General features: G+C 40.9%; 1 protein-coding gene across 1 annotated transcript in view; it reads left to right on the top strand.

Moving 5' to 3' along the window:
* Positions 1-27,191, top strand: part of DYNC1I1 (dynein cytoplasmic 1 intermediate chain 1) — a 213,298-nt gene that overhangs the window by 129,432 nt on the left and 56,675 nt on the right. Inside the window, exons 7-10 of the mRNA XM_050970813.1 lie at positions 1,067-1,156; positions 9,927-10,089; positions 11,229-11,328; positions 16,011-16,136. Coding sequence (XP_050826770.1) covers positions 1,067-1,156; positions 9,927-10,089; positions 11,229-11,328; positions 16,011-16,136 — 479 coding nt within the window. The remainder of the gene's footprint in view (positions 1-1,066; positions 1,157-9,926; positions 10,090-11,228; positions 11,329-16,010; positions 16,137-27,191) is intronic.

Raw genomic sequence — 27,191 nt, forward strand, 5'->3', positions numbered from 1 at the left:
AGTGATGCTTGCTATGCCTTGGTGGTACGTCAAGCTCCAAAATAACTGCAAAATAATTCCTCCATAGCCCGTGGACTTACTCATCCTAATTATTAAATACTTTTAGGACTAACTCTTTTTTCATTCCTCATAGTTGACAAAATCTAGAAAGCTGTGTGTCTTTATCCTCTCAAGAATATGCGTGGGTTGGGTGCCAGCCCTGGGCACAGGGAAAATGGATCACATTGTTGTAACAAGCTGGTAACAAGTAATGAGAGCTAGGTAGACTCCAAGCCATTTTGGTGCATCACTGTCTTTTCAGCTCTGCTTGTATTGGGTTCTGGTCTGGACAATCAGAACCCTTGTAACTTCAGAGAAACATCAAGGAATGTATGGTTTGCCCTCCTGAATAAAATGAGAACATGTGAGTGTGGGGAGAGAGGGGGAGGGAGAGATGCATTTGCATAGGTCAGGCAAGGTCATTAAAACATCTGGCAGTAGTAACTGACATGTGTCAAATTTTAGTGTTCATTAAATTTGTATTAATGCAAGAATGGTTCCTAAGCTCCAAATGCCACTTTTGGTTGCTATATTCCCCCAGCTGACGGTGATGACTTTTCAGAACTGTGCCATGCTTGTTTCCTTGCTAGTGGCATCTGACCTGAGGTCAGTTTTCTGTTTAACCTATTCCTGTAGGTCAAAAGACAAATTAATCTGGTGAGAATTGAATTGGAAATGAGGTATCTGGATAGCAGGTGTCCCAGCTGTGGAATAGCTGCCAGGCTGAAATGTATTTGTATCTGTCCTCATGCCATCCAAGAAGTCATATCCGAGGTCAGGGAGATATTCAGTTGACATCTGAGAGGGGAGGTTGTGGGGAGCAGAAGTGGCAGGTGCCCTGTGTGAGCAGATTATCTTGCAGTCAGGGGGAAATGTCTGAGAGTGTCACTCTGAGCATAAATGTGCTTGTTCCATGTATTGGGTACTTTGCCTTGCCATTTTGTAATTGGAAAGAAGTCAGACAATTTCCAGGGCCCTTAAGGAGGAGAATCTAACAAATCTTTTTCTTCCCTTTTTTCTTTTTTAGAGGATGAAGATGATGAAGAGATGGTGGAGCCAAAAACACAGGATGACTTAGAGACAGAAAATCAAGACCAGAAGCAGGAAGTGAAAGAAGGTACTTTAAAAAATGAAAAGGATGATGATGTTAAATGTTTAAAGGACAGGATTCTGCCAGTAGCTACTCTCATAAGTAATTTCCACTGTAGAGAACACTGAAATTGAAACAGTCACTGGTTTTAATGATTCAAAACCATATGAGTAGCATAAAAGCAGAAAATTGCATCCCAGAGACTCTGCTGGTAGGCCTGAGAAGATTGTGAAAGGCATGAGGCTTGAGCTGTTTAGCAGAATGTCCTACATGTCCTTATAATTTGAAAATGAAGTAGGGATTCTTGGATCCCAGTACTGGTACTAATTTGTCCTCTGGCTCAAATACCCTGCTTACGTGAAAGATTTAAAATGGGAATGCCAGGCATTCCAGCAGCTCTATAAAGTTTGTTGGTCTTCAGAGGCACTTGGAGCCCATAACTGTCTGCCTGCTTGAGAGGAACAAACTTAAACCTAGTGGTAGTCAGGAATCTTCCAGCAGAAAATGATTTCACTTGAAAAATGTCTTCTGTCAAAATCAAAACATTTTGTGGGCACTGTCTCAAGGAACTTTAAAAAAAACCCCCTGAAGCCAGACTGGTCCAGCCCTTCTGTCCATTACTCTGTATTGAGGTGTTCTGCACTGTTACAAGAGACAGAAATTCAGGTTTACTTGCTTCTGGTGCAGACAAGAGACACTTGCTTAAGTCATGCATGTCAGCACTGATGTGGTATATATGCTTGATACCTCTTTTCCTTTCCTTGGACCTGTCCTAGCTTTCACATTGGAAGAAGGATGTGAAATTTGGTCTTCCTCATCTAGGGTATTGGTTATTCTAGTATGTCAATGCCTTCCACAGTCAATGTTCTCTCCTATGTTGAGTAGGGAAAAAGAACTGAAATAGCAGCAGCTGCAAGATGGAAGGAAATGGGTTTCTTCTCCAGCATTTCTTACTTTTGTATTGCCAGGATACAAAATTGCTCAAAATTCTGTTTAGCCTGTTGAAAGGTAGTTTACTTCTTCAAGTAGGGCCTATGTTATTTCTTGCTGTGGTGATCATTACCAGGATAATTCTGTGAGCTTGATTCTTCCCAAGATAATCTCACTAGGAGAATGGGAAAAATATGGAGCCATTTTACATGGAAGCCCATTGAATCTTCAACTGGGAATACAGCAGCCAATGCTTATTTGTCATCCAGGGAGACTGGTATCTTTTCATCAGTATCCAAAAAAGATTAATCTGGTACACAGTGTCCACATTTACTATCTTCACCCACTGAAGTGGGTTGCAGTACCAGCTGTATTATTTTGATTATAAATTGATCTTTCTTCCCTCTTTAGAGCATCACAGAAATCACCCATGCCATAAATCCTCTAGTGTTCATTGCTCATTTAGGTCCTTGTGGAAGTGTGGAGACATAAAAGTCCTCCTGCTCTTCATCATTCTGCTTCTTCCACTGGCCCCAGCCACTGATGCCACGGGCAGACGGGGCCAGTGCAGACAGCAGGAACAAGAGTCAAGCAAGTCTGCAAAGGCAGGACTGAGGACATGAGCAAGAAAAGTGGCAAAACAGAAAAACTTCATTCTTCATGAAAATTACAATTCTTTTCAAAACTGTGAGATCAACTTGCATATGGACTTTTGCAGTCACTGGACCTAACACAGTATCTCTTTTAGTGATGGCAACAGAAAGCCATAAAAGCCTCCACTACTGCACATCATGCATAAGCAGTGTCCTGGGTTGCTGAATGTCCCTGTAGTATTCAACTTAAAGCTTATCCCACACCCATTTATTCCCACAGAAAATTGATGCTAATACTTATACATGGGGAGAAAGCACAAATTCCTGCAAGAAGAGAAGAAAAAAAAAAAACAAAATAGAGCCCTGAACTTATTTCTTTTACTTTTTTAATGGGCTTTCAAGTTATCCTTTTATGTACTTTGCTCGCCAGGCACCACTGCCAAGATGTTTTATTTCTTTGCAGTGCATTAGTCAGAGGGCAGTGCTCCCCTTCCCTGCCTAGCAGACCCCCAGTAGCAGTAGATCCTCTGGGCTGGTTTAGCACTGGTCTCAGGCACACAAACTGCAGGCTGTAAAAGCAAGGCACAGCTCGTTTCAGCAGAACTGACTTTGTGAGGTGCTAACATCTGACGGGGTTCAAGGAAGAAGAAAACATGCTCATTGCCTGATAGAAAGTGAACTTGACCTGTAGTGTGTGTTGTGATAGATAAAATAGTGGAGTGCTGCTGGCAGGCATTAAATGCTGTGAATCAAATGAAGCCATCGTCCCCAAACTGACAAGGAACGGAGGCCCATTTTTTAGTGTTTGGTGTCATTCTCTCCCTGTTGGCTTTAGCCCTTTTGCCTACAAAATCCCATTTTCCTCTCTGTTGTAATCACCCTTCTCATGTTCTGAGCAACGTTCAGAGTTTGAAGCCATCGTTTGTGTTTCATGGAAGTGATTAAAACCATGTTACAAGTCAAACAGGAGTTTAGAAGAACATTTCCTGTCGGTGCTGCACTCTGTGTGCCTACTCAGAATTAATAGCTTTTCTGCAAATTAGCACATAATGGGTTAAAAGCATGTTTATGTTGGCATTAAGTACTCTGGCTTCTTTTTCTCTGCAAGGCAAGACAATATTTTGCAAACTTTTTAAAGAATCTCTAATAGACATTATAGTGGCGCCATTCACACTGCTATATAGTAGTTAAGGCTGTGTCAGCACTTCCATTATGAATCCTGTTTTTCAGGGATTTATAACCCAGCCGTAAAAATTTGCTCTGGGCTGAAATTTGGTTTCAGCTCAGGGAGCACATTTTTTAACAGATTAAAAAAAATCAGCATGGCCTTTTTTGAGTTATAGGAGTGTTAAGAAAAAATCCATGGGAGAGACAAGGGCAAGGAGAGAAAGGCAGACCATTTTTTCACGAATATAACTCAAAAATTGGCCAGGATAAAAAATAAAGTTTGGATGCAGTCTGTTCAGTCTCCCTTTCTCCAAGCCAACAGGACAAGAGTGCTCTATTTTTATAATGGTCTTTTAAGAGGAAACGGGATTTTTTTTCTATGTGGTTTATAGGTAGTTCAGTTTAATTCTTCAGACATTTATTGCATGCTTAATTTCCTCATCTTCCCCCTGCACACCCCAGAGCTGCTCTACGGGGTTTGGTGGGATTATTCAGCAGCCAGGGGTGTTTGTAGGGTCTGACCTTGGTTCTGGACATGTCCCAGCATCACTGTCTAGCATGGCACCTCTTGCAGAACTTCACTGCCATGGAGGCGTGAAGGGCAGAGGAACAGCTAGAGCCCCCCAAAGCGGAGTGGGAGATGAAGAACTGACTCGTTAAAGTGTATGAAGCCTTGGGACCACCTTGTGTTCCTTCTGTGGGGCTGCCTGTTCCCATCCATGTCTTGGGGGCATGTTCTCCCCATTGTTTTTGGAAGAACCGAGTGGGGATACCTGACGGTGACCTGGGCTGGGCTCTGCCTGTTCCCAGCCTCTCCTGAGCACATAAACAAGAGACTGGTTCCAAACTGCAGCATCAACTGGGATGGGGTTTTCCACCACCAGAGAGCTCTGGAGCTCCACCTAAGGCTCCTCTTTGTGTCAGTAGAAACCACAAGAACAACAGGGCGGGCTAGGTCTTAAAAGTGGGCCTCAACCTGCATTTATCTGAAGCCATGGGCATATCCACAGAAACTTGCACCAAAGACTGTGATGGGAAAGGCTGGGATCTGGAGCTCCAAAGACCTGCTGTGACCTCCTCTTGCCCTGGCACTGTGCATGGGGCTCAGGTGTCCACAGAGCAGGCTGGGCTGGTGGGGGTGGTTTCGCTCTCAACAGCTCAGGCATCAGTATTAGAAAAGCAAGACAGGTTGTGGTGAGGTTTGTCATGGCCAGAAATGCCACGGTTTCACTGCCACCAACACCACAGTGATCTCAGGTGTGCCAACCCATCCTTACAGCCAGCTCAGGCATGCTCAGGGATGGTGTCCAGCACGGACCCTGGAGAAGCACAGGCAGTGGGAACAGCCCTGCCTGGCACAGTATCAAATTTAAGGCTCTGCAACTTGCTACTCCAGAATGAAAAAATCCCTAAATAAAGCTTGAAATCTGCCTTTTTATGTTCAGTGGTTATGCCATGAAGGGGCTTGCCAGCACAACAAAGACATGACATACATCAAACCATGGTAAGGGACACAGCAAAGAAGGATATGGCATTTGTCAAGACTGACATGAAAGTGCAAAGCACAAGAAAAACAGGAGGATCACAGGATCAGCAGGCAAGGACTGAAAGCTGCTGAGAGCCACTTCACACCTTGCAGTTATCACCCTGTGCCTTTCAGCCATCCTCCATCAGCACATCTAAAGTTTACATGGATTTAAATAGATGCTGAAAGAAATAATACAGCTCTTAAAGGGGTTTTAATAATCTCCTTCTGCCTCTCATTATATCTCTGGGTTGATAACAAGGCTGCTTCCTGATTTACTGTTTTTATTAGTTGGCCCTTTCTTTCATTCACTTACTCCTTTTGGTCTTTCTCTTTTGGTTTGGTTTTGGTTTTTTTTCCTTTATTGGACTTAATTTTCATTTCTCTTGTCAGGTTTTTAGAATTGCTGACATTCCAGGAGAATCTTTGTTATACTTATTTACACGTGGCATGGGTTTTTTGTTTTGTTTTATTTCTTTATGTTTTTTAATTCCCTTGAGAGAAGACTCAAATTCTGGTACTCGAATATTTCTAAATTTGTTCCTGAAATGTTATCCCAACTATTTATGTTGTATTTACTACAAACATGCTTCTCCTGAATAAGAACAAGTCTGCAGCAATTTTATCTTCATTCCTAAAGATTCAAGATGTTTTAGTATCATTTTTTTGGTTTTTTTTCTGTTTTGCCCAAAGAAATTTATGGACAAAGGACATGACGTGAAATATGGTATTTCTGAGGATTATGTTAAGTCACATGTAATAATAAAATGTTCCTATTTTTGTAAACAAGTCTTGAACAAATTGGTTTTTTTTCACATCACGTTCAACTATTGTTTCATATTCTAGACCTTCCTGTTCAAGCACAAGTACATAATATTTTTCATTACAGATACACCTCACAATTTCTTTCCCTGTGGTGTTCTCCGTGCATATATTACTCTGCATGGCAATTTAATTTTAAATGTAAATTCCATTTTGTTTTGTGCAGTATTACACATTAGCATGAGCACAGAGCTTCTTTGGCACGTGTGCCTGACATCCCAGCCCCTTGCAGAGCAGGCTGCTGCTGGCTGCGGGGTCCTGTCCGTGGCTCCCTGGGTTCAGGGACAGACGGGACACCCAGTGCTCCTGTCAGGCAGGATTTGGGGGCTGCACCCCAGATCCTCCTGCCACAGATGGGCTCAGCTCCACCATGTGGGATCACAGCACGGGCACAGCAGTTCATTGGGAAGCTATGGTGTCGAAGCAAAAGCTGGCTATGGAGCTTTCTTTGCAGGAGTTTTCATGGCACTCAAGGCAATAAGCACGTAGCTTTTAGCAGTGGTAAACTACACACTGCACTGGGCTTTGTTCAGCACAGAAGGTTAGATGTGGTTGGTTTGGGTTTTATGCCAGGGAGAGCAGACACTTGAAGACAAATACTGTATTCTTACAGGGAATTTCTGGAGATACTGTCACATCACATAGGTCTCTGTGACAAAACAAAACAAAACACACTTTGATCAGCTACTTATGTTTCTCAGTTTTCCTTAAAGAGAGCCTGTGTTTCTTGAAAGCTGAGATCAAAGTCACTGTAAGCTCCCAGATTGGAAGAAAAATTTCAGAAAATTACATAGGTTCTTTTTATTTTATTTGAGGTAATGGACAGACAGGGAGAAGGAACAAGGAGAAAATGGAAACGCCTCTGAAAGATAAATGGTTAGAAAGACTCCATATTTGAAAGAACAACCCTGTCTGTTTGGGGATTTTTTGCTTATACTTCATGTATTTACAGTAGTTATAGCAATGTTTTACACTGGAAAAAGTAATGATAACATTCTTGTGAGAAGCAATTGCCTCAAATAAAACTTCAGAGGCAGCCGAATGAAAGAAGAAAATAAGGCTAAAATATGAAGCTTAATATTGCCAGGGGGCATCTGGTGTGTCAGTCAGATGAATGAGGTAAGCTGATTTATGCCCTAAAAACTTTAGCCAAGGTGTTCCTGATGGTTTAATAGACTGCTGGCCTCCCACAGATCATTGCTAACTGCAAGGGAGATTTTGCTGAGGTAGAACTACAATCGTGTGTTTCTCTACTGCTTGTGAGCCCTGCACAGCTCCAGAGTTGTTTATTTTTTGCCTTTTCCCTTTCTATTGATTTTGGGTTGCATTTTCTTTGCAGTTATATTCAGCAAATGGCCGAGTAATAAATTTATATTTCCAAGCTGTAGAGAGGATTTGATTTAGCAAATAATTTTTACCATTTGCAGCAGTTTAGCACGAGTTTTCCAGTTGCCTTTGCAGTTGTTTTCCCCCTCTTTATGCCATTTTGCTGCATTGTCATGCTTGTTGTCTTTGATTCTCGGAAAGCAATGCTTTAGTGGTGACGATGGGATATTGCCTCATTACAGGCTTCCTTGCCAGATGAGCTCCCCCAGTGCCAATTACTGTTCAGCAGTGGATGCTGCAGTAGGTCAGGCTGTACTTCTTGCTAGTCTTTTCTTTCACATGCATTGCTTCTGTGTAAAGCACTCAGGGGCAAACTGTGCTCCTGCCTTGCTAATTGTCACTCTGCTACTCAGGGGGACCATGTGAGGGCATGCAAATATCCTCTGGATGTGTGGAGCTCCACAGGGAGCACTAACCTGCTGGTAGGAGACATAGAGCCGAGGCCATAGGAGATCACCAAAGGCTAAAGTTTGTAACTTTTTAGCTGCTCCGTCTCCTGAGGGCCAATTTGCTCCTCCACCTTTTGCATTTCTCCTGCCCTCTCTGTTTAGCTCAGGTGTAGTGCAGGGATTTTGTCTTTCAGAGCTAACGCTTTGACCACTTGAGGCAAATTTGAGGCAAAGCATGGTGATAGCAGCCTCTCCCAACCACAGCAGCTCTGAGAGCAGGTCTGCTGAAAACAGGGGGAGCTGAGTACTACAGGAGTGATGACCAAGTCACTCCTCCTGCCTGCCTCTGTGCCCTTCCATCCATTCCTGCCCTGAGGGCTGCTGGTGGCATCGTGCCCTATCCAGCTGGGCACTGGAGTGCATGAATCCAATGAAGCACAGGAAAATCAGATGGAGAGCAAGGGCCACATCTGCCTGATCACTGACAGAAGCTGTGTGGCATGGCACAGAAACTAGAAAATCATTTTGAGCTGTAGCTTGAAAGTGTGTCACTCATTGTTTAATTAAACATTGAGATATGTATGACAGGGCTGGGAGTTAAACTTTGCTGTATGGTGGGTGTTCTCTCAATTCCCTTTTTTGGCTGCCAATGTTTTAACCCAATATGGCCTATGGAGACTGCAAGGTCATTTTCACAGGTAAACACCTCAAATCTGTAGTCTAAAGCTAAATGCAGGAGACCTTTTATCTCCTGTTAAACTCTTACATAGGAATCTCTGCAGTTTTGCAGTAAATCTGTTTATGATATGTTGTTTGTGTTCCTAATTATAAATTTGGAACAAAATTCTCTGTCAACAGAGCTTTTAATGCTGGGAATTTAGGCTAGTTGCAAGGTTGGTTTGGGGTAACTGTAAAGATACTAACGTTATTTCTTGAAATACAAGTAGTTCTGAAATAGAACCATACCGATGATTCAAAAGCGCTTGTGGGCAAATACATAATCAATATACAATAGTGCCAGAATACCAATATGACCCTGATAGTGCAATTGAGAACAGAGTTTTTTTACTGTAGTAACAGCACCATCCCAACTCTCATTCCCTCTGATACTCACATTTGAGTTGGAATTTACCAACAGGTCATTAAACTGATGGAGACGTTGCACCGGTGTGTCCTTTAAAGACAGTATTTTTCAAATGAAGGACCAAACTGGAAATATTGGAAGTAAAGGTTTAGCAGCTCTGTGTACATACAAAGAAGCAACTTCATCTAGACAGAGACATCCTATCCTTACTGCTGCCCAAGTCAGCCCCTACCCCTTCCAGGGCAGCGTTGCCCATGGCTTGGTGACATTTGCTGCTCTGGGTCTTAGGATTCCTCTGGAGGGTGCCTTAAAGAAACTGCTGTTTGGCTGGTTGCTTTCAATTTTGGTGCCTCAGAGAATATCTTTGGTTATTCACTTCATTACTTCCCAAAAGCTCTGAAGCAAAGACAGAATTTGTCAGTGACACCAAGTAGAAATTGGAAGAATTGAAGGGAGAGATTATGTGAGACCTTTTAATATAAAGAACTGTGGTATAAGTTAAGAAGATTATTTTATCTTCAGCTCCTCTGACAGGTCCTCGGTTACATAAGTGTTCTGCTTTTTCCAGTTAGGTATTGCCTAAACGTCAGTCACGGCCATTTCCTGAAATAGGAACACTGAGTTTATTTAATTTGGGGGGTTTAAGTATTTTCCATTTCAGAATAATAAATACATCAGATACAAGATCTCTTCTATGTAAAGGCTACATTCTGGTAATATACAGGAGTGTGTTTAGACATATTAAAAACTTCTTAGTCATGATTTTAAGTGTAAAGCTTTGATTTTTCTCCTGACATGGCTACAGCAAGCTTTCATGTCAAAAGAAACCCACTGAAGATGTTGATTCATTGGGAAAGGGGTGAAATGTCATACTCCTAACTACATCTTTTCATTTTCCAAGCTCCTCCTAGAGAACTGACAGAAGAAGAAAAGCAACAAGTTCTCCATTCAGAAGAATTCCTGATATTTTTTGACCGCACAATACGTGTAATTGAGCGAGCTTTGGCTGAAGATTCTGACATCTTCTTTGACTATAGTGGTGGAGATGTAGAAGAGAAAGATGGGTCAGTTTGGGGTTTTTTTGCTTCTGTAGAATAAGTTTTATACAGATAATTCCAATAACAGGAAGCCTTAATTAAAAAAAAAAAAACCAAAACATTTTTATTGTTAGGAAAAGCTTAAAATCTCTCCGTGAAGGCCTGGGTCACTTTGTCATCTGAAATGATATTTTAAAATAGCTTTGTGATTTACTGATCTGGGTTTTGACAGGTTTTAAAAATTTGATGTATTATTCAGCTGATTTAATTTTTTGTTTCATTTTTGGGATGAAATTCAAAATTCTGGGAAATAACTGAAAGAGATAAATACACATGTACATGTAAATGTATACATTCCAGCGGTGTACGTGTGTGTGCTTATGATATTTTCACAAATTCAAACTAGTGTTGTTTATATTCTGCTACTGCCTCAGGTCTGTAATGGATACCACTTTTGTGGGGATGAAAATGATCTCCCAAAGTGTTTGCAATCTTAACAGCTAAGACGAGAAGTGACAAGTTTTGTTTTCAGCATTTGATATGGGAACAAAGCAGTAAAACTTGTTAGTTGGAGAAGAAATATTTAGGTTGCAACAGCTATGTATCTGTTGAAGCCTCATGGCAAATCAGTAGCTTTATTGCATGGAAGTTACTGGAGGTTGACCCAGAACAGCATCCCTATGGACCAGCTGAGTGCATCAGTGTTGCAGTGTTGGACCAGCACTGAGCTTCAGCCTGTCCTTAGGGTGTCACACAGCATCTGCTGTCTCTGTGTCTGGGAGAAGGTGCTGCACCTTTAACATTTTAGGAGTCAAAAGTAAGAGAGGTTTGGGTATAGCTTGGAGGTGTAGGTTGATGAAAGTGGAAGCTGAATGCCAGGGCCAGGTTCATCTTGGGAGAAAAAGAGAGCAGAGATGGCCCAGGGTGACCCAGAAGAATCAGGCAGGCAGTGAGAAATTAAAAATGTGGTTTTGTGAAACAGGCCTTAAATTTGTTCCTTGTTGCATCATTTTCTGCCAGACAGTCAGTGAGAGCGCTTAAATCAAGGTGGCAGACTTCCCCAGGCTGAGCAGAGATCTGAGAAGCAGTCAAAAACTTTTGCACTGCTTTTCACAGCATTTGAACCCTGGTACCTGAAAATTGTCACTTTGTTTGAATTCACACAGAGATGTTCAGGCAGGAGCCAACCTTTCCTTTAACCGGCAATTTTATGATGAGCACTGGTCAAAGCATCGCGTCGTCACCTGCATGGATTGGTCTCTTCAGGTAAGAGGTGGAGTTGGGAGATATGTTTCCATATCACTTCCACTTCTCCCTATAAAACAGATTGGCAGCCTCTGTTTGCTCTTCTTTGTGCAGAGCAGGATGTTATTTTTGAGAGAACAGCAAGGCCCTGTATGAGTGAAAGCACTTTTCTCTGTGAAGAAGAGTGGTGGATGATAATGAAGCTGTGATTTTTTTTTTTTTTTTAATATATGTTACTTGGTCTTCAAAATCAGGATGTTGTGTTAAAACCCTAGGTTAACAAACCTACCAAGACTAAGTCTTTGCTTTTCCTCCCCCTTTCATTACTTCAGCCAAAAATGGATTTTAATTAATTTCCTAATATAATATGTATGCATAGTAGTAGATGAAACTTTTTAAAATTATGAGAAATGAAATTATTTTTTCTAATATACTAAAACTTAAAACGTGAAAGCATCTGAACAATTTGAAAATATTGAAAATACATCTTTCAAAAAATGCTGGATCCTCTCTTCAAGTGATGGAAGAGGAGGCTGCAGCTGCTCTGGGTCATGCTAAGGCAGCACGCCTGGAATGTACCCAGTTTCTCTGCACTGCAAAGCATTGTCATTGGAAAATAAAACTGATGATAGACCTGCTTAAGCTCTCCAAAACCAATGCAGTCACATCAGCAAAGTACAGAAACCAGTTTAATTAGTTACTCTGTAGGAGAGCTGGGATGATCAGACATCATCACAGATAGATCCTGTTAAAAGAATTTGGTTCCAGTTTTACTCCAGCCCCCCTTGTCCTGTTTCATCAATGTTAGCCTGTTCCTAGGTTCTGGCCTGGAGCAAAGCATCTGGTTTCCTTGGGGAGAGAACCAAGGACACTCTGCTCCTGAATCCGCCAGATGCATAGAACAAAACTGCTCCAAGAGGACATTGAGTTCAAAAATGCAAGCACGAGCCAGTCTGGCTACTTGGCCCCAAACCCAGCCTCAGGCATGCCATGGGGTAAGAAGCATGGGGACTTTCAATCCATGCTTCTCTCTTTCCCCTGGAAATGGCCACAGAGCTGCTTCCATCCCTCTGGGTACCTCCCAGGCAAGGTGGCAGCTGCCTGCACAGAGGACCTGGAAGCTGCTGAGAGAAGAATCAGGGGGTCCCAGTGAGCACGGCTGCTAGGCTGAGGAGGCCTGGGTGATGCACAACAGCCAGCTGCAGAGAGGCTTTTTGTAACAGCCAGCTTGTACTCCATGTGTGAAATGAAGGATTTATACCTTTGCTTTCATACAAAATATCAGCCTAGCAACAGGTATGCACTATTGTGATGTGGGTGGCCTTTAAGCACATATGGATTTCCACAGAAATCAAATATAAGCCTGAGGAAACACTTATCTTAGGTTGTTCACTTGTTCAGGGGCTGGAAATTACATGGAATTCTTATCTGATATTTTCCTAACAGGCAGCTCTTACTGTATTCCCAGGGCAGCAAGAAAAAAAGCCGCCTCAGAAGAGCACTGCCAAATGTAATTGTTCAGCCCCTGGGGCTTGAAGGCATGTTCTGCTTCCCACCTCTTTGTTCCAGGGTGGCCCCTCCTGCCTTCCTCTTTGTTAACTCCTCATGCTCAGCTCCCTGGCACCCCAGCAGGGGCTTCTCTATGTGGGGGGCTTCTGCATGCTGCCCTACAGTAGCTTGGGAGCATGGAGTTGCCTCCTCTCCTTCCTGCTTTGAGTTGTATCCATGAGACAAGAGCTGGAGCCAGACAGAGGTATTTCACCTAACCACTAGCTCTGCTGCTCACACATGCTCCAGGATATGACAGTGTCCACTGTGCCAAAGAATAACTTGAATAATCATGGGAACTGCAGAACACATTGCTCAATTTTCTGTGATAAAACTGCTGCTGCGAAACAGCCTGGAGGCAAATAGAAGCTTAATCAAACAAAGGACATTGATGCATTGATTAAACAAGTTACTCTGTTCCCAGTCACATGTAGAATACAGTCTCAAACATGTGGGATCATTCCTACCATTCAAGTTAACCCTCTAGCCCCTTGATTCTTTCATAGAGCAACAGGAAAATTGATTAGGTTGCTTTTGGATGTTAGGGAAAGGCCCAATTGACTGAGAGTAAACATGAAGAAGGATAGCACCTTACTCTGTCCATGGGAGCTAACTCAGATCACCTAAAGCCAAGAAAATCATGGCCTTGGGGATAGTGATGCGTCTTTCTGGAGCCTCAGGCAGCAGCCTTGGGGGAGGTTTTGCACAGCACCATTTCTATGTTGCTTTCAGCCACAGGACATCTGGGCACCTGGAGGACTGAAAGTGTGTAAATGGAAGTAGATTGAGTGGGCATTGGAGTGTGCAGTGCCAGAAAGGATTTAGGGTACTGCATTCAGCTCTGTTTTTTTAAGAGTCAAAAAGCCTCATAATGGTGTTACCCAGCCAGGTATGAAGGCCAGCATCTGCTTAAACTTTAAACTGTGTTTTCAGTCAAATACATAAACTGATTGCAAAACCTGCCAATAGACCAGCAAGATTTGAGTCAGGATCTGTTTATGGCCAGACGTGCTGCCAACCATGCCCACTAAACTTCCCAGGAGCATGAACCAGCCCCAAAGTGCTTCAAAATTGGTACTTTGGACCTGGTCACACACCCTAGCTGGTTGTATTCATGCTGGCAGGAGGGCTTGTTGCTTCTGCCTGCCCACGTATCTGCCCCTTCGTGACTGCAGGCTCAGGCACTCGCGTGAATGGTCCCCAACCTGTTCAGCCACAACGTGATGCCCTGTCAAGAGCCTGCTGCACACTCTGTTTACTTGGCCATGGGCCAGCGTGGGATGAAAAGGTTCAAAGGAGAAGCTGAGCTTGCTGTTCAGAAGTGGTTGTAAGCTCTGTTGCAGGAGGGAGAGAGGAGAGGGGTGAATGAATGAGAGCAGTTGAGGGCAAGGCTGGCACAACTGTGTCAAGAGAGCTGGCATCTCAAGTGTAGGATTAATTCACCCTCAGGTGCCCCTGGGGTCTTGATGAGGGACTGGTTGGCCTACTGCTTCCTTTAAATTCCATGCAAGTGAATTGAGTGTTAAATTGTCCTTACAGGATGTGCCAGCAGCCAGGGTCTGGGGGGATGTAGGTACAATCTAGTCAGTTTCCTTAAAATGGGACGGGGGTAGGCTGTGGTGTCCTTGTGTTATTGCTGATTCCTCCATACATGGGTCCAGGCTCACTCAGAGCAATGAGCTTGAGTAGGAAAATCATCAGCTCTGTGATACATTATCCATGGAAGGGTACAGAATGTGGGAGGCAACAGCTGCTGGTGGCAGAAGTTACAGCTGTGTACATTGTTTCCTCCAAATGGATTTTGAGAGCAGAGAGGTTCAGACCCCAATAATAATGATAGGAAGGGTTTTATAATAATGATAGGAGGGGATTTATTAATTGTTAAAGTGCCTTTGGACCAAATTCACAGCTCCCAAATGAGAGTTTCTTTGTCCTGCTTCCTACCAGCTGCCCTGTTCTCCTGCAAAGTGATGGATGGTTTGGCAGGAATTTACCTGGGAAAGACAAACAAGTGACAATAATTTGCAGATACTGAGAAATTTTGAGGGAAAGCATTTCTAATTTACAAGAGGAGAGTGTAGGTCTTGCACAACTTGAGCTGCTGACTCATTGGTCTGCAGAAGCCACATGCTTTTCTCTGGACATGCCATAATGTCCACTGCCTTATCCCTCTAAATAGGCAAATACTTAGAGGGAAGAACCGAGGTTAACAGAGGTGCCTAGTGTCAAACATGTGAGAGTGAACAACTGGGAGTTACTATGTAGACAGAAAGCAATTGATGTTTTGAGGGTAAATTGTTACATCTTACAGTGTTTTAAAATGATGCAAGATCATCGAGACAGTGGGAAATTCTGATTTTTCATTTATGATATTATGTATATATAGATATGTATATATAAACATAGCAAATAAACATAGGTGTTGCATATCTGCTTCTGTATAACAGTGGATAGTGGGCATACAAAAAAGTGTGGCTCTGTTTTTAGAATGCTTATTGCATCAACCTTACTGAGTCAGTGAAATTCAAGGTCACCCTGTGCTTTACAAGATGACCTCAGCATCTTGCAAAATTGAGCTTCTGTGAAGAAAATGTTTTGTTTGCCATTTGAATCATCAAGAAGAGCTTTCAAGTTGATTCTGTGCATAAGTGAATAAGAGTGCATAATGAAATAAGAAAGAATAGTTTTCAGGAATGCTGAAAAAAAAAGTGAATTTCAGAACTAAAGCAAGTCAATCCTATGATCATAGTGTTTTATTATCAAAGTCAATTAAGACAGCAGTTTGTCCCTGAAGAGATGTTGAGCAAATATATTAAATTTATTCAAGCTTTCAAATTTTTCTTCCTCCTTCATTTTAATTCCCTTTATAAATATTTTGCTAGTTGTCTTTTCTTAAGAATTACCTGCAGAAAATAAAATTGCCTTTGTGATATTTTAGAATAACTGATAGAGGGCAAGTATCAGGGGCTTTAAGGATGTTAGGGATGAGTAAAATGTAAAACAAAAATGAAGCAGAATAATATGATTGAACTAGCATGTATTTTAATTAAAACCAGATATTGCACATTTACTGTAGATTATTTCTGTCTGATATGTTTTTGTGCAGGTTTTTCTTTATCCATGTTTTCTTATTTGCATTTTCTTTTCCTTTCTAGTACCCCGAATTGATGGTTGCGTCTTATAACAATAATGAAGATGCTCCACATGAGCCTGATGGGGTAGCCTTGGTGTGGAACATGAAGTTCAAGAAAACTACACCAGAATATGTGTTCCATTGTCAGGTAAGGCTGAGGAAGCCATTGATTTTATGCTTTAGGCAAACCAATTTACTACATGGTGCATCTCCCCACTGATTAAATGAAAAGGTTAAGGTTAAAAATAGGCATATTTAGTAAAAGTACAAGTGGCAGTCCAGTGTTTTTAGAAGGCAACCAGCCTTCTCAAACAAAAGCCTGTCAGAGCTGCATGTCATTCTTTGTCTATTTAAAACAGTCCCCAGGAGATTTAGTTCATAAATCCCTCACACTTATGGAGTAACTGTGGTGTACCACTTCCTCATCCAGGCAGTAACACATGCTTTCCCACCCACGTTAACTTCCTCGCATCCTCTGCACTCAAGCTGCCTACCCTTGCCTCAATATCATGTTTTGCCTTTAAAATTGGGTAGTAAACTTCGCATTTTGGGACTTGTGTCTGTCTTCCAGCTTAATCAAAATGGTGTTGATTTCAAGAACTACTCCACGAATTCCTTTAGGTCAGTCAGTTTGACTGTCCTTTAAGTCAGCAAAATAGTGTTTCACTACACTCAGTGCTACTTTAAAATTATGCTGGTTTAGAAGTTTTAGACAATTTTATAGACAATTTAAAAATAGTTAAGTGTTTATAGACAATTCAAAAATAGTTAAGTGTTTTATTTCTGTATGTCTGTTTGATCTTCTTTTGCCACTGCTTTTATGTGTGAAATGGCACAGCCTCATATTGACAGAAGTGTTCAGCTCACTGCCTCTATCTCCATCAAACTGTCCAAACTCTGGAACAGGGCTTGGGCCAAATTTCCAACCTCTTCATTAATATCCCTCTGTGGTAATTAAATACAGGACAGTGGTATTCAAAAAGCCATATGGAAAAGTTTCAGCCAGTAAAACTTAAAAATCAGAGATTAGTAAAATGCAGATAATTCTGTGGTAAAAATTGCTTCTCTTGGAAGGATATGTATTACCTGGCTAATTGTGTAAGCTAAGTGTCATTTTACATTTGAGGACCAAACATCTTTTTGAACTACGTTTATGTTTGGACTTGGGTACATTATCAGATGTAACATAGTGGGAGGGAGTTGCTGGAATTGGAGTTGCTGCTTCAACCCGATTAAGTAACCTTTAATTCCGGGCATATTTTTCTAATTTGCTATACTGAAAAACAACTTCACAAGGAGTTTAGGCCTGCAAATATGCCATACAGATTTATATACATAAATGTGTGTGTGTGTGTGTGTGTGTGTGTGTGTGTGTGTGTGTATTACCTTTGAAAGAGAACTTGTCTTTTCCTGGGTATCATATCTGGCAGCCAATGCCGAATTGGCGTTGACCTTTCAGACTGCTTGAGGTCTTAGCTCAGATCCCATGTTCAGATTCTTCTGTGATATACACACAGCATTATGTTTTGAACAAAACTTCCAAGAGAAGAGATGCCATTTCTAGGAAGGATAATGCTTAAACTAGATTTGTTTTGCAAGATAATGACCAGATTCAGGGTATCCCTCCTGTGTAGACAGAGGAAGATTGACTAAAGACATAACAATTTGTTCTATTAAAGCTCTGTCTAGATACACTTAAACAAAAGAGGTATGACATACTGCATTGAAAGCAATGAGACAGGCTACACTCTCCATTAGAAAAACACACACAGGACAAAGTAAGTGGTGGCCAAGTATTTGGCTTGGCTGAGCTTCTCTCTAATCCTCACATTGCTGGATGTGCTCCCTTTTAGAACTGGAACCTTAAAACCTGTGAATTTAAAGACATATATGGCACCGTGCTTGCACATGTATCCTGGATTCATTCTCTGTCAGCTAAAGAATATCAGTTCTGCCCATGGGAAATATTTATTTTCCTTTCAAACTGACCATAAGTAATTTGCATTATAAGTCCATTATGAGTTGGATCTGTCTTTGAACCACCATTATAGGGCTTTTGATGTGGAGTATCTTCTGCTTATCTTCAGATCAGATTGGGATACCCACATGGGATTAAATGGGGGAGCAAAAAGTATGCAGCTTGGTCTCTTGAACACAGGTTTTGTTGTAACTGACTCAGATGGAAAATAAGAAAAGAGTAATATCTTAGCTCATAGTCTGGATTTCAGTTCTACAGATCATCATGTTATTCTGTTAGTGGTAACTAACTGTATAATTAGTCAGCCCCATATCATTTATATTACCATTTTGCTAGAGAAACATTCCCTTATTCAGTCCTGATTCAGTTATTTCTCTGGGCCTTCTGAGAGAGAGGCCCAATTTTGTTTCCTCCAATAAATGACCTTACAACAGTCCAGGCAACAGGTACAGATGAACACACACCTTACTGTTATAGCTGTGTTGCCCAGATATGACAAACCCAGTACTTTTTGTAGTACTGTGGAAATTTGTTGGGGAAATACAGTGTATTTCCCAAATAGGCCTCTATTTTCCTTCCAAGTGACTTTCTATAAAAAGTTGTCTCAATAAGTCCTACAAGATGCTGACTAATATACCTTTTGCCTTTCAATTTTTGGAGCTCAGAGAGCAAGACACAAGAAAGTAGAAACTCATTTCAGGTGTGACTGTCAGTGAGCTTTTGTGAGCCCCTTCTGAGAAGCCAAATCAATAAATAGGTTTATGAAGGCATTTCTGAGAAACTTCTAAGAAATTTCACCTCAGGAGTTCTGCTAACATCAATAGAGATAGATCTGTGAAGCATCTCTGGACAGCTAAAGAGCTGACTGGATTTGCAGCAGGGAGAACTTCAGATACCAATTGGGCACATTTGGTAAATTCTTGAAACTAGAACCCTAATTTTTTCCTGTCGTTCCTGATATATTATCTAGATGCAGACCTGGAATTTCTTTATGTTCTTTACCTCTTTCTGAGACTGTTTTTAATCTTAGATAGGAGAATGTGAAATGCTGAAAGTTGCCAGAACCAAGGGGCTTCAACTAAAGTTCAGCCATGACAGACAATGATGTAAAAATCTACTGGCAAGAATGTTTTTGCCTAACTCCAGTCAGCAAAACATTTGATTTCAGTCCTCAGATGTGAGGGGTGGTGTATTGGGTGGTGTATTCTGTAAATTCTTACCCAATTTAAAGTCATTTTAAGTTGTTGTCTCATTAATACAATTTAAGTAGTAGTAAATTTTATAACTCTACAATGTGTTGTGCTACAAATACTGGGTTCAATTTTAGTTAATACTCATTAAAGGAAAAGTTACAATTAGCCAAGTGGACATACTTACTCATTAATTCATGTGTACTGCCATGTGCTCTATCAGATGCTTTCTAAAACAGTCCTGATGGCTTCTACTCTTACCTCCCATGGAATTGATTTTTTTCTTCTGTGTTTTATTTTTGCCCCTCTTTGGGTTTTTATATTTCTGCTTTATGTGCTGACAGTATTTTAGCTGTGACTCTCAGATTTTTTCCTCTGTAGCTCATCATACATTTCTTTACCACAAGGTTGGAAATAGGAAAACGGGAAAAAATGAGGGATTGGGCAATTTGTTCATTTGTTTTCCTATGCAAGCAAAATTTGTTGTCTCAGATGCAAAACTGGGATGGGAGGATGATATCATTTGCCAAAGGAATGAATTCTCAGTGCTTTCATTAGGTAGTGAGAAATAAATTGAGCATGCAGTTAATACTGCAGAGTGCAGACTGGGAATATCTTTGTAGGGAAGAGTCAGGGGATGTCCTCTTGCCCCATGCTGGAGCATCACATACTCTTGGTGTAATCCAGAGCATTCCAAAGGCAAGACACATGCCTTTCAGAAGTACTTTATGAAACCATGCAGATGATTCAACCCTAGTTGGGTTGGTTTGGCAGTATACAGAAATGGAATGAATTCCAGGAACAACATGGAAATCACATTGACTCTCCCTTGCTTTAGTTGGGAGAATTTTAAGCAGTGGTTCACATTGCTTTTCTCAGCTACTTCTGGTTTGTGTTTAGTAGGGGTCACAAAAACAAAAATAGTATCTCACAGTTATTGATGATCTGACTCCACACATGCTCAATCCTGTATTGATTTCTACAATGCACAGGGCTGGCCTTGTATGTGAACATTTCCTCCTGTAGCATTGATTGGTAGAGTATCACCAACCATGTTTCTCAGTATTTGTGTCTTTTTGAAAAAGTGCTTTTGTGTTCTTCATGTGATTTTTTTCCTGGAACATACAAATAAAAATCTGCATTACCCATTAATTATGAGGATTATTTGTACTACTCATCATCTCTACCCCTGATGTTGTTTCTGTTTCATGGAGGTCTGATCTAAGCTTTTTATGTCAGAATGACCTGAAGAAGTATCTGAAACTTTGCAGCACCATATCTGGTCAAGTGAGGCAAATGAGAACTCAGAGTTTGCAGTAGATGGGCCAGCAGATAATGGTCTGAACTTTATACCCCTTCTTTCAGCAGGGCCTATTAGCATGTGTACAGCACTGGTCTTCTATCAGATCTCATGGCTTTATAGGGTTAGAGCTGATCTGCAGAGACAAAAGTCACAAGGGAAAGAAATCATCAGTGTACCTAAGGGACTTGAGGGTATTGCAAACCATTTCCTTTCTTCTGGAACTGAAGAAGGGTTATTAAAGTTGGTTGAGGTATCTGGATCTCAGCCTCAAACATCCATCATTTCAGGAGAGGAGGGGTGGAGGAGGAAGACAGCTAAAGGTATTAGTTTCGTGCAAATAAACCAAATTGAATGTTAGTTTCTGATTTGGAGGACTCTACATTTTTACTGTAAAGTAAAGAATTCTGCTTTACTACACACAATCTAATCATTACAGAAACAAAATATTACTGCATTGACAGTCTTGATCTCTTCTGGATTATTTCCTGATCTTCTAATTTCCTCTTTGTCAGCTATGTCTTTTCCAAATGTCTCAAAACAGCAGTGAGAAGTACAGATCTGACACTTAGAAGCAACTACATTCAGTGTATTTTTGAAGCAGGAGAGCACATATGAAGTAGCTTTTGTTTGAGGAAGCAGTAACCATTTAAGAGTTCTTTCAAGGGGTCAGATCAGCTTTTAGGATAATCACAAAAATATTTCAGCAGTATATGACTTTCAATAGCAGCAGCTATTTCTGTCCTTTTCCTAAAATGCTATGCAGTCAGATTTACTTGGTTAGTTCCATCTTTTTTACTAAACTGTCAGTTTTTTTGTGGGAAAGGGGATTTGTGTTTTCTATTTTAATTTCAAGAAAAGATGTCCATGCTTGGAAAATATTGGTGGATTGGGTACAGAAATCAGCTACTCAGCTGCACCACAAAATGTTTCATTCTCCCCTAGCTTTTTTGTAGTGGCTTCCGTACACTGCCATTAAGTTATGTGTTTGACCACTCTTCATTGCTTATCCTGGTGTGGTCTTTCCCTTTTCAACTAAATGGATGGAGTCATAAATGCATATCTTAGAATTAGATGCATTGAGGTAAGTGAAAGGCTATATTTAGTGGCTGATATTGGCCAGAGTTGCCTTATTTTTTTCCTGATCTGGTTTCTTTGTTGTTGTCTGCTCTTTCAAAATCAACATCAATTCCTTCAGATGTGCCTTTTGCTCCAGCAGCCTGCCTTCTAAAGGTGCTGGACACCCAAATCCACAAGACTTGTGTGTGGAACAGGCTGAGGTAAAAGCCTGAATGACTAATATCCTCCTTTTCCTCTTGTCCTTGAGTTTCCTCCTCTGTGGCAGCCAGACTAGAGCTCAGTCTCTCCTTTCTTTAGAGCTTCTAAAGAAAAGAAATACTACAAGAAGTTTAGCAAAGTCCAGAGAGTATGGTTGGAATACATTAAAAATGAAGAAAATTTTCTCTTGTAGTTATATTTGTGCTTTTCCACAAAAACTTCCTCAACTTGTAAGCACTAAGTTTCAAGCAAGGATTCAGTTCTTCAGAGATGTACAAGAAATGAAAGACCCAGAACTCTCTCTAAGCTTCACAGACTTTCCTAAGTAAAATCAGTCCAAGGATCCAGCATGTCCAATTCCAAAGCTGACTTAGCTAATTCCTCAGTTTCTAGTGAGAGAGGGTACCTGTGATCAGTCTTTAAAGGGCTGTAAATGTCAGAGAAGACATGTGGTTCTGAGCTGACTGCAAATTTTCCCAAAAAAAAACCACAAACCCCTTCTTTGGAAGAGAAAGTTTTTTCCAGCCTGAGTTTCCCCATGACCCTATGATCCTAAACATGAATCAGATTCCTCCTTTTTTCATAGTAGTTCACTGGTAAATGGGCCTCTGACTGTCTGCCTGTGAAGATACTGAGACAGCTGTCATAGTGGGAATACTTCAGCATCCAGGCTCCCAAATTTGTTGCTGACTTTTGTAACACATACCCAAATGTTGTCAATCATACCAAGGGGGGCTTCTTCAGAGATAAAGGTGCTGTTTTCATTTCAGTTTTGTTTCCTGCTGTGCATCATTGGTAGGATGATCTTGGTGGAGCTGTGTTAAGCTCTGCTGTACCTTTTCTCTGGGACACTCTTTTGTTCTTACATTTGTGTCTGTGTGGTTATCTGCACACTGTAATAATTAATGCAGATGCATAGTTGTGCCATTTTGAATTACATTTTGGGGGAAGTGCTAGTTCTAACTATATGACTGGGGGAGAAGAAGAATTTCAGCTACAACTTGTGATAGAAGGACATACTTACTCTGTTCCTGTTTCAAAACTTCTGTCCTCTGCCACGTTTCTGTTTGGAATGTGGAAATACAGAGCACAGTTTGTGCCATGAAGATGTCAGTAAGCAAGAGCCCACGTCTTGTCTCTTAGGCTTTGGTTTTGGATTCTTCCCTCTGTCCTCAGCTGATACCATTTGTGGTTTTTTGCTCCTCCCATTGGAGGCTACACCACTTCTGGCCTTAGTTAATTTAAAAATATCTATCATTTGGCCTAAGATTAGTGCCCCAATACTTGTGGAGAGATTGTGTGTGAGTCAGTAGAAGTTACACATCTGAAGGCTAAGTGTAGTAGTTGGAAAATGGTTTTTGGTATCTTAGGTGAGAGGAGAGAACTGCACACAGCAGATTTGTAGAGGAGGACAAAGAGGACCCCATGTACAAAGGACAGGGTTTCCTATCTCCTGTCAAAGACATTTAAACTGGGGGAGGACAGAAAAGGCAGTGAAAATGTGAAAATGTATATTCTGGCTCGAGTGCCACAATGTCTTAGCCAGTCCTGAAATCACCAGTCCTGCTTTACTGCTGGAATGTCACAGCTGCTAGCGTGGAATCTGCTAGCATCTGCACTTCAAAACCAAGTATGCCATGTTTTCTACATAGCCCTTCACCTTTCAGTCCTAAAATCTCTTAAACCTGGTTTATTTCCACAAAACTCAAATAATTATATTTTTCATAACAAGAGTGGGAGAAGGACACCTTCTTCCAGGCAAGGTCAGAGAGCAAATAAACATCATTATTTAGACTAAAGGGATGTCACGAAGTTGCCTACCTTCCCTTGGGTTTCAACGTATCTTTACAAACCCTTTGTAAGCTGATTTTTCCATAATGACTTGGATCTCTTGCTGCCTTGTACAGAACCCTGAAGAGTGACACACCCACCAAAGCCAATTTGTATAACAAAATAATTGTAGCCATGTCAGTCTGTGAAATGACTATTACAAAAGGTGGGTGTAGTTCTCCTATTAGTAGTTAACATTCTGAATTATATGAGAACTGTGTTTATGCATACAAAGTCTGCTAGCAACAGAATGCTCCTTTGCTTAGAGCAAGGCTTAGCCCAGATCGTCTTCCTCATTTGAAACTGAGATTTCAATTTGAAATTAAATAATTAGGAAGTGACAGCTTTGCTTGTCTTGGATAGAAAATTTCAGGCGGTTCTCACATCTAAGCCTTTTTTGGAGGGGGTAGATGTCACACACTTAAATGATACACTGTCACTACTAGCAATAGCATTGTGCTCTTTGCAAGAGTGAAAATAGAGATTTGTAATGAACCTGTACTTAAAGATGCTCTTTCTCTCCCTTAAGTTCTGTAGTCCTCCTTTCAGACCAAATATAAAGAATACGTTGGCTACTTGATGCAGTGAACATTCAATGTTGGGGTTTTTTTAAGTTTCTTTATTTCACTGATAACTTGCTTTATACCTTTCTGAATTACTGGCATCTAATGTGCAATACAGAGAAAGCCTAACTTTTGATTTTGCCGAGTTAGACATGCAATATTTTTAAACTTAAGCTAGCTAAGGGGAAAAAAAAAAAAAAAAAAAACCTCAGTAAAAAACTGTATTTCATAGGAGAAAATTATAGTGATATTGATGGTTTGCCAAAACCTCAAGCAGTGACAAAATCCACAGTGTCCTGAAAGAGATGCCTTTGCAAAATCATTCCTTTGCAGATGGCTTAGATTATTGATACTTACAAACATATGACATTATTTGTTCAACTGAGAATTTTGAAAATCTCTGTTGATAAAAAAATGCAGATTTGACACACTATCCCAAAATTGCAGAGAAAAAAAGTCACCAAATGCCAAAATTGTTCCTGGGGTTGTTTTATAGTTTAAAAGTTGTTGATTTGGTTACATTTCAATGTAACCTAGTGTAAAAAGGAAGGAAGGGGAAAAAAGAACCCAATTTTCCTTTGTTGATATCAACATTAACTTTTTAATATTTTTTGTATATTTGAAACTCCCATTGCTAAAAGGGTTTTAGTTGAACAAGAGATGCAGGATCAGATGTGAAATCAATAAGTCACTGAGATCCTTCCACGGAATTTTTTTCCATAAAGGATGTAAAATACCATGCAATTCCCTAGCTGCACTGCAAATGATGGATAAACAGCCATAGGCATGACTTTTCTGTTTGGGTTATGTAACTATTCTCAGTGCAAACTACTTGCAATGAAGAGTACATTTGGTCCAAATTCAAGAAAATTATTTCACCTCATGATTTTTGTCTCTGTGGGAGCTCTATGTGAGGAGTGAAGCCTCTTTTTGTGTTACCTGGCACAAAATATAAAATAGTTACTCTTCTAAAGTGCTGTAAAAGGCCCCAGAAACCAAGAAATCCATCATTACAGCCCAGGATACAACTGTCCACTGCCTTAAGTCTAAAATCAACAGTTTTTCGCCCTCTGCCCCCATGGCTGAATGACTGACAGGTACTTCCTTAAAAAGAACTTTTGTATATGGACAACATCGATTTAATGATGATTAACACTCCTGGCTTCCCACAAAGGGAAAGCAGAAGCACATGCCACGTGGCTGAGATACTGATATTATCCTTGGAAGATTTTTCCCATGGGGCAAAGAGAAAGAAAAGTTAAAGTACATTTATTTTAGCATAAAATGGCAAGCAAATATCCTAAATTCAAGAAGCAATATGCTTTTAACAATTTGTCATATTGGAGAGATCAGAGTGTTTTCATTATCTCTACGACACAATGTGCCAGAGTGCTTTAGGACCTGTGATTAAATCATTTGATTGCTCTTATAACACTGTTCAGTATTTTTGTAGTTAAGAAAAATATCAATCCCACTTCAGTTCCATATTGTTCATGAACATATACTAAATCACCAGTCATTTCATGGAGAGAAAAACATGCTTAACATTTACTATCTCATGTTTACATCTATTGGTCTATTAAATAAATTTACTAAGCCAAATTTGGACTGGAGTTGTGCAGAACTATTGACATGAGTTTTCTGGGATAAATCCATTCTTCCTGGCAGGATAAGAATGCATTATGAAACATCCCACCACTGGTGTGTGTGAATGACCCAGGAATGCTGTTTTTTGAGCTGTGTTTCCACTAGATAGCTGTTTATTTGTGCCTCTCAGTCTCTCAATCTCCACATCTATGTGCAATATTAAATTAATTTTCAATTATTTCCAATTACATAGTGACACTGCTTATAAAAGGTACATCAGTGAAAGTGATGGATTTGGGCAAATATAAAAACCTATTAGTCTTCATAGGACTGACATCATCTACCTGCACTTGTGCAGAGCATTTCATCTTGTCGTGCCCAACATCCTTGTCTCTGAAGTGGAGAGACATGGAATTGATGGATGGAACACTCAGTGAATAAGGAATTGGCTGGATGGTTGCACTCAAAGAGCTGTGGTCAATGGCTCAATGTCCAAGGGGTGACCAGTGACAAATGGTGTCCCCAGGTGTCAGGGTTGGGACCAGCACTGTTTAACATCTGTGTCAGACACATGGACAGTGGGATTGAAGCACCCCCAGCGTGTTCACAGACCACACTGAGCTGTGTGGTTCAGCTGGCACACTGGAGGGAAGGGATGCCATCCAGAGGGACTTCCATGGGCTTGAGAGGTGGGTCATGTCAGTCTCATGAAGTTCAGCAAGGCAAACTGCAAGGTCCTGCACCTGGGGGAAGGCAATAAGCACAAATACAGGCTGGACTGAAAAGGGATTGAGAGCAGCCCTGAGGGGAAGTGGCTGGGGTGTTGGTTGATGAGAAACTCAACACGAGCTGGTGATGGGGTCTCCATCTATGGAGACAGTCACAACCCTGCCACACACAGCCAACAACAATCTGCTCCAGCTGATCCTGCTCTGACCAAGGACTAGACAATCTCTAGATGTGCCTCCCAACACTGGCAATTCAGTGAGTCTGTCTCTGACACCTCATACTTGTTTTCCCTTCCCTGTTTGTAATTGATGTGGAAGTCTGCTGGGTTGAGACTGTCTCTAAGTCCATGGAGTCTTCCCAGGACCATCTGAACATCAGGGTGTCCTTTTTTCCTCACAGAATGAAGGCCATTTGCTTTCAGAAGTCCTGAATTTAAAAATTGCTTGTTTAGGAAAGCACTTACCAATTTGCTTGGCTGTAAGCAGGCTTTTGAGTCATTAAAATAATGGAGAACTTAGAAGAATTAATTACAATTAAGTTCATGGACTTCTGAGAAAAGATGGACTTACTAAGTTCTTTCCTCATCTGGGGCTTTAAAGTGTTCTTGGTTCAATATGTTTGATCTTCTGACTGTGCCTTGGTTCTCATGGCCTTTGCATTTCTTGTGGGGGTTTGGACTCAGTGCTACTCTTGAGAATTACCTGTGACTCTCTTACAAGCAGCTGTGACTACTACACCCAACTTCACA

The sequence above is a fragment of the Serinus canaria genome, chromosome 2 (assembly GCF_022539315.1).
Source record: "Serinus canaria isolate serCan28SL12 chromosome 2, serCan2020, whole genome shotgun sequence".
Classification (NCBI taxonomy): Eukaryota; Metazoa; Chordata; class Aves; order Passeriformes; family Fringillidae; genus Serinus; species Serinus canaria.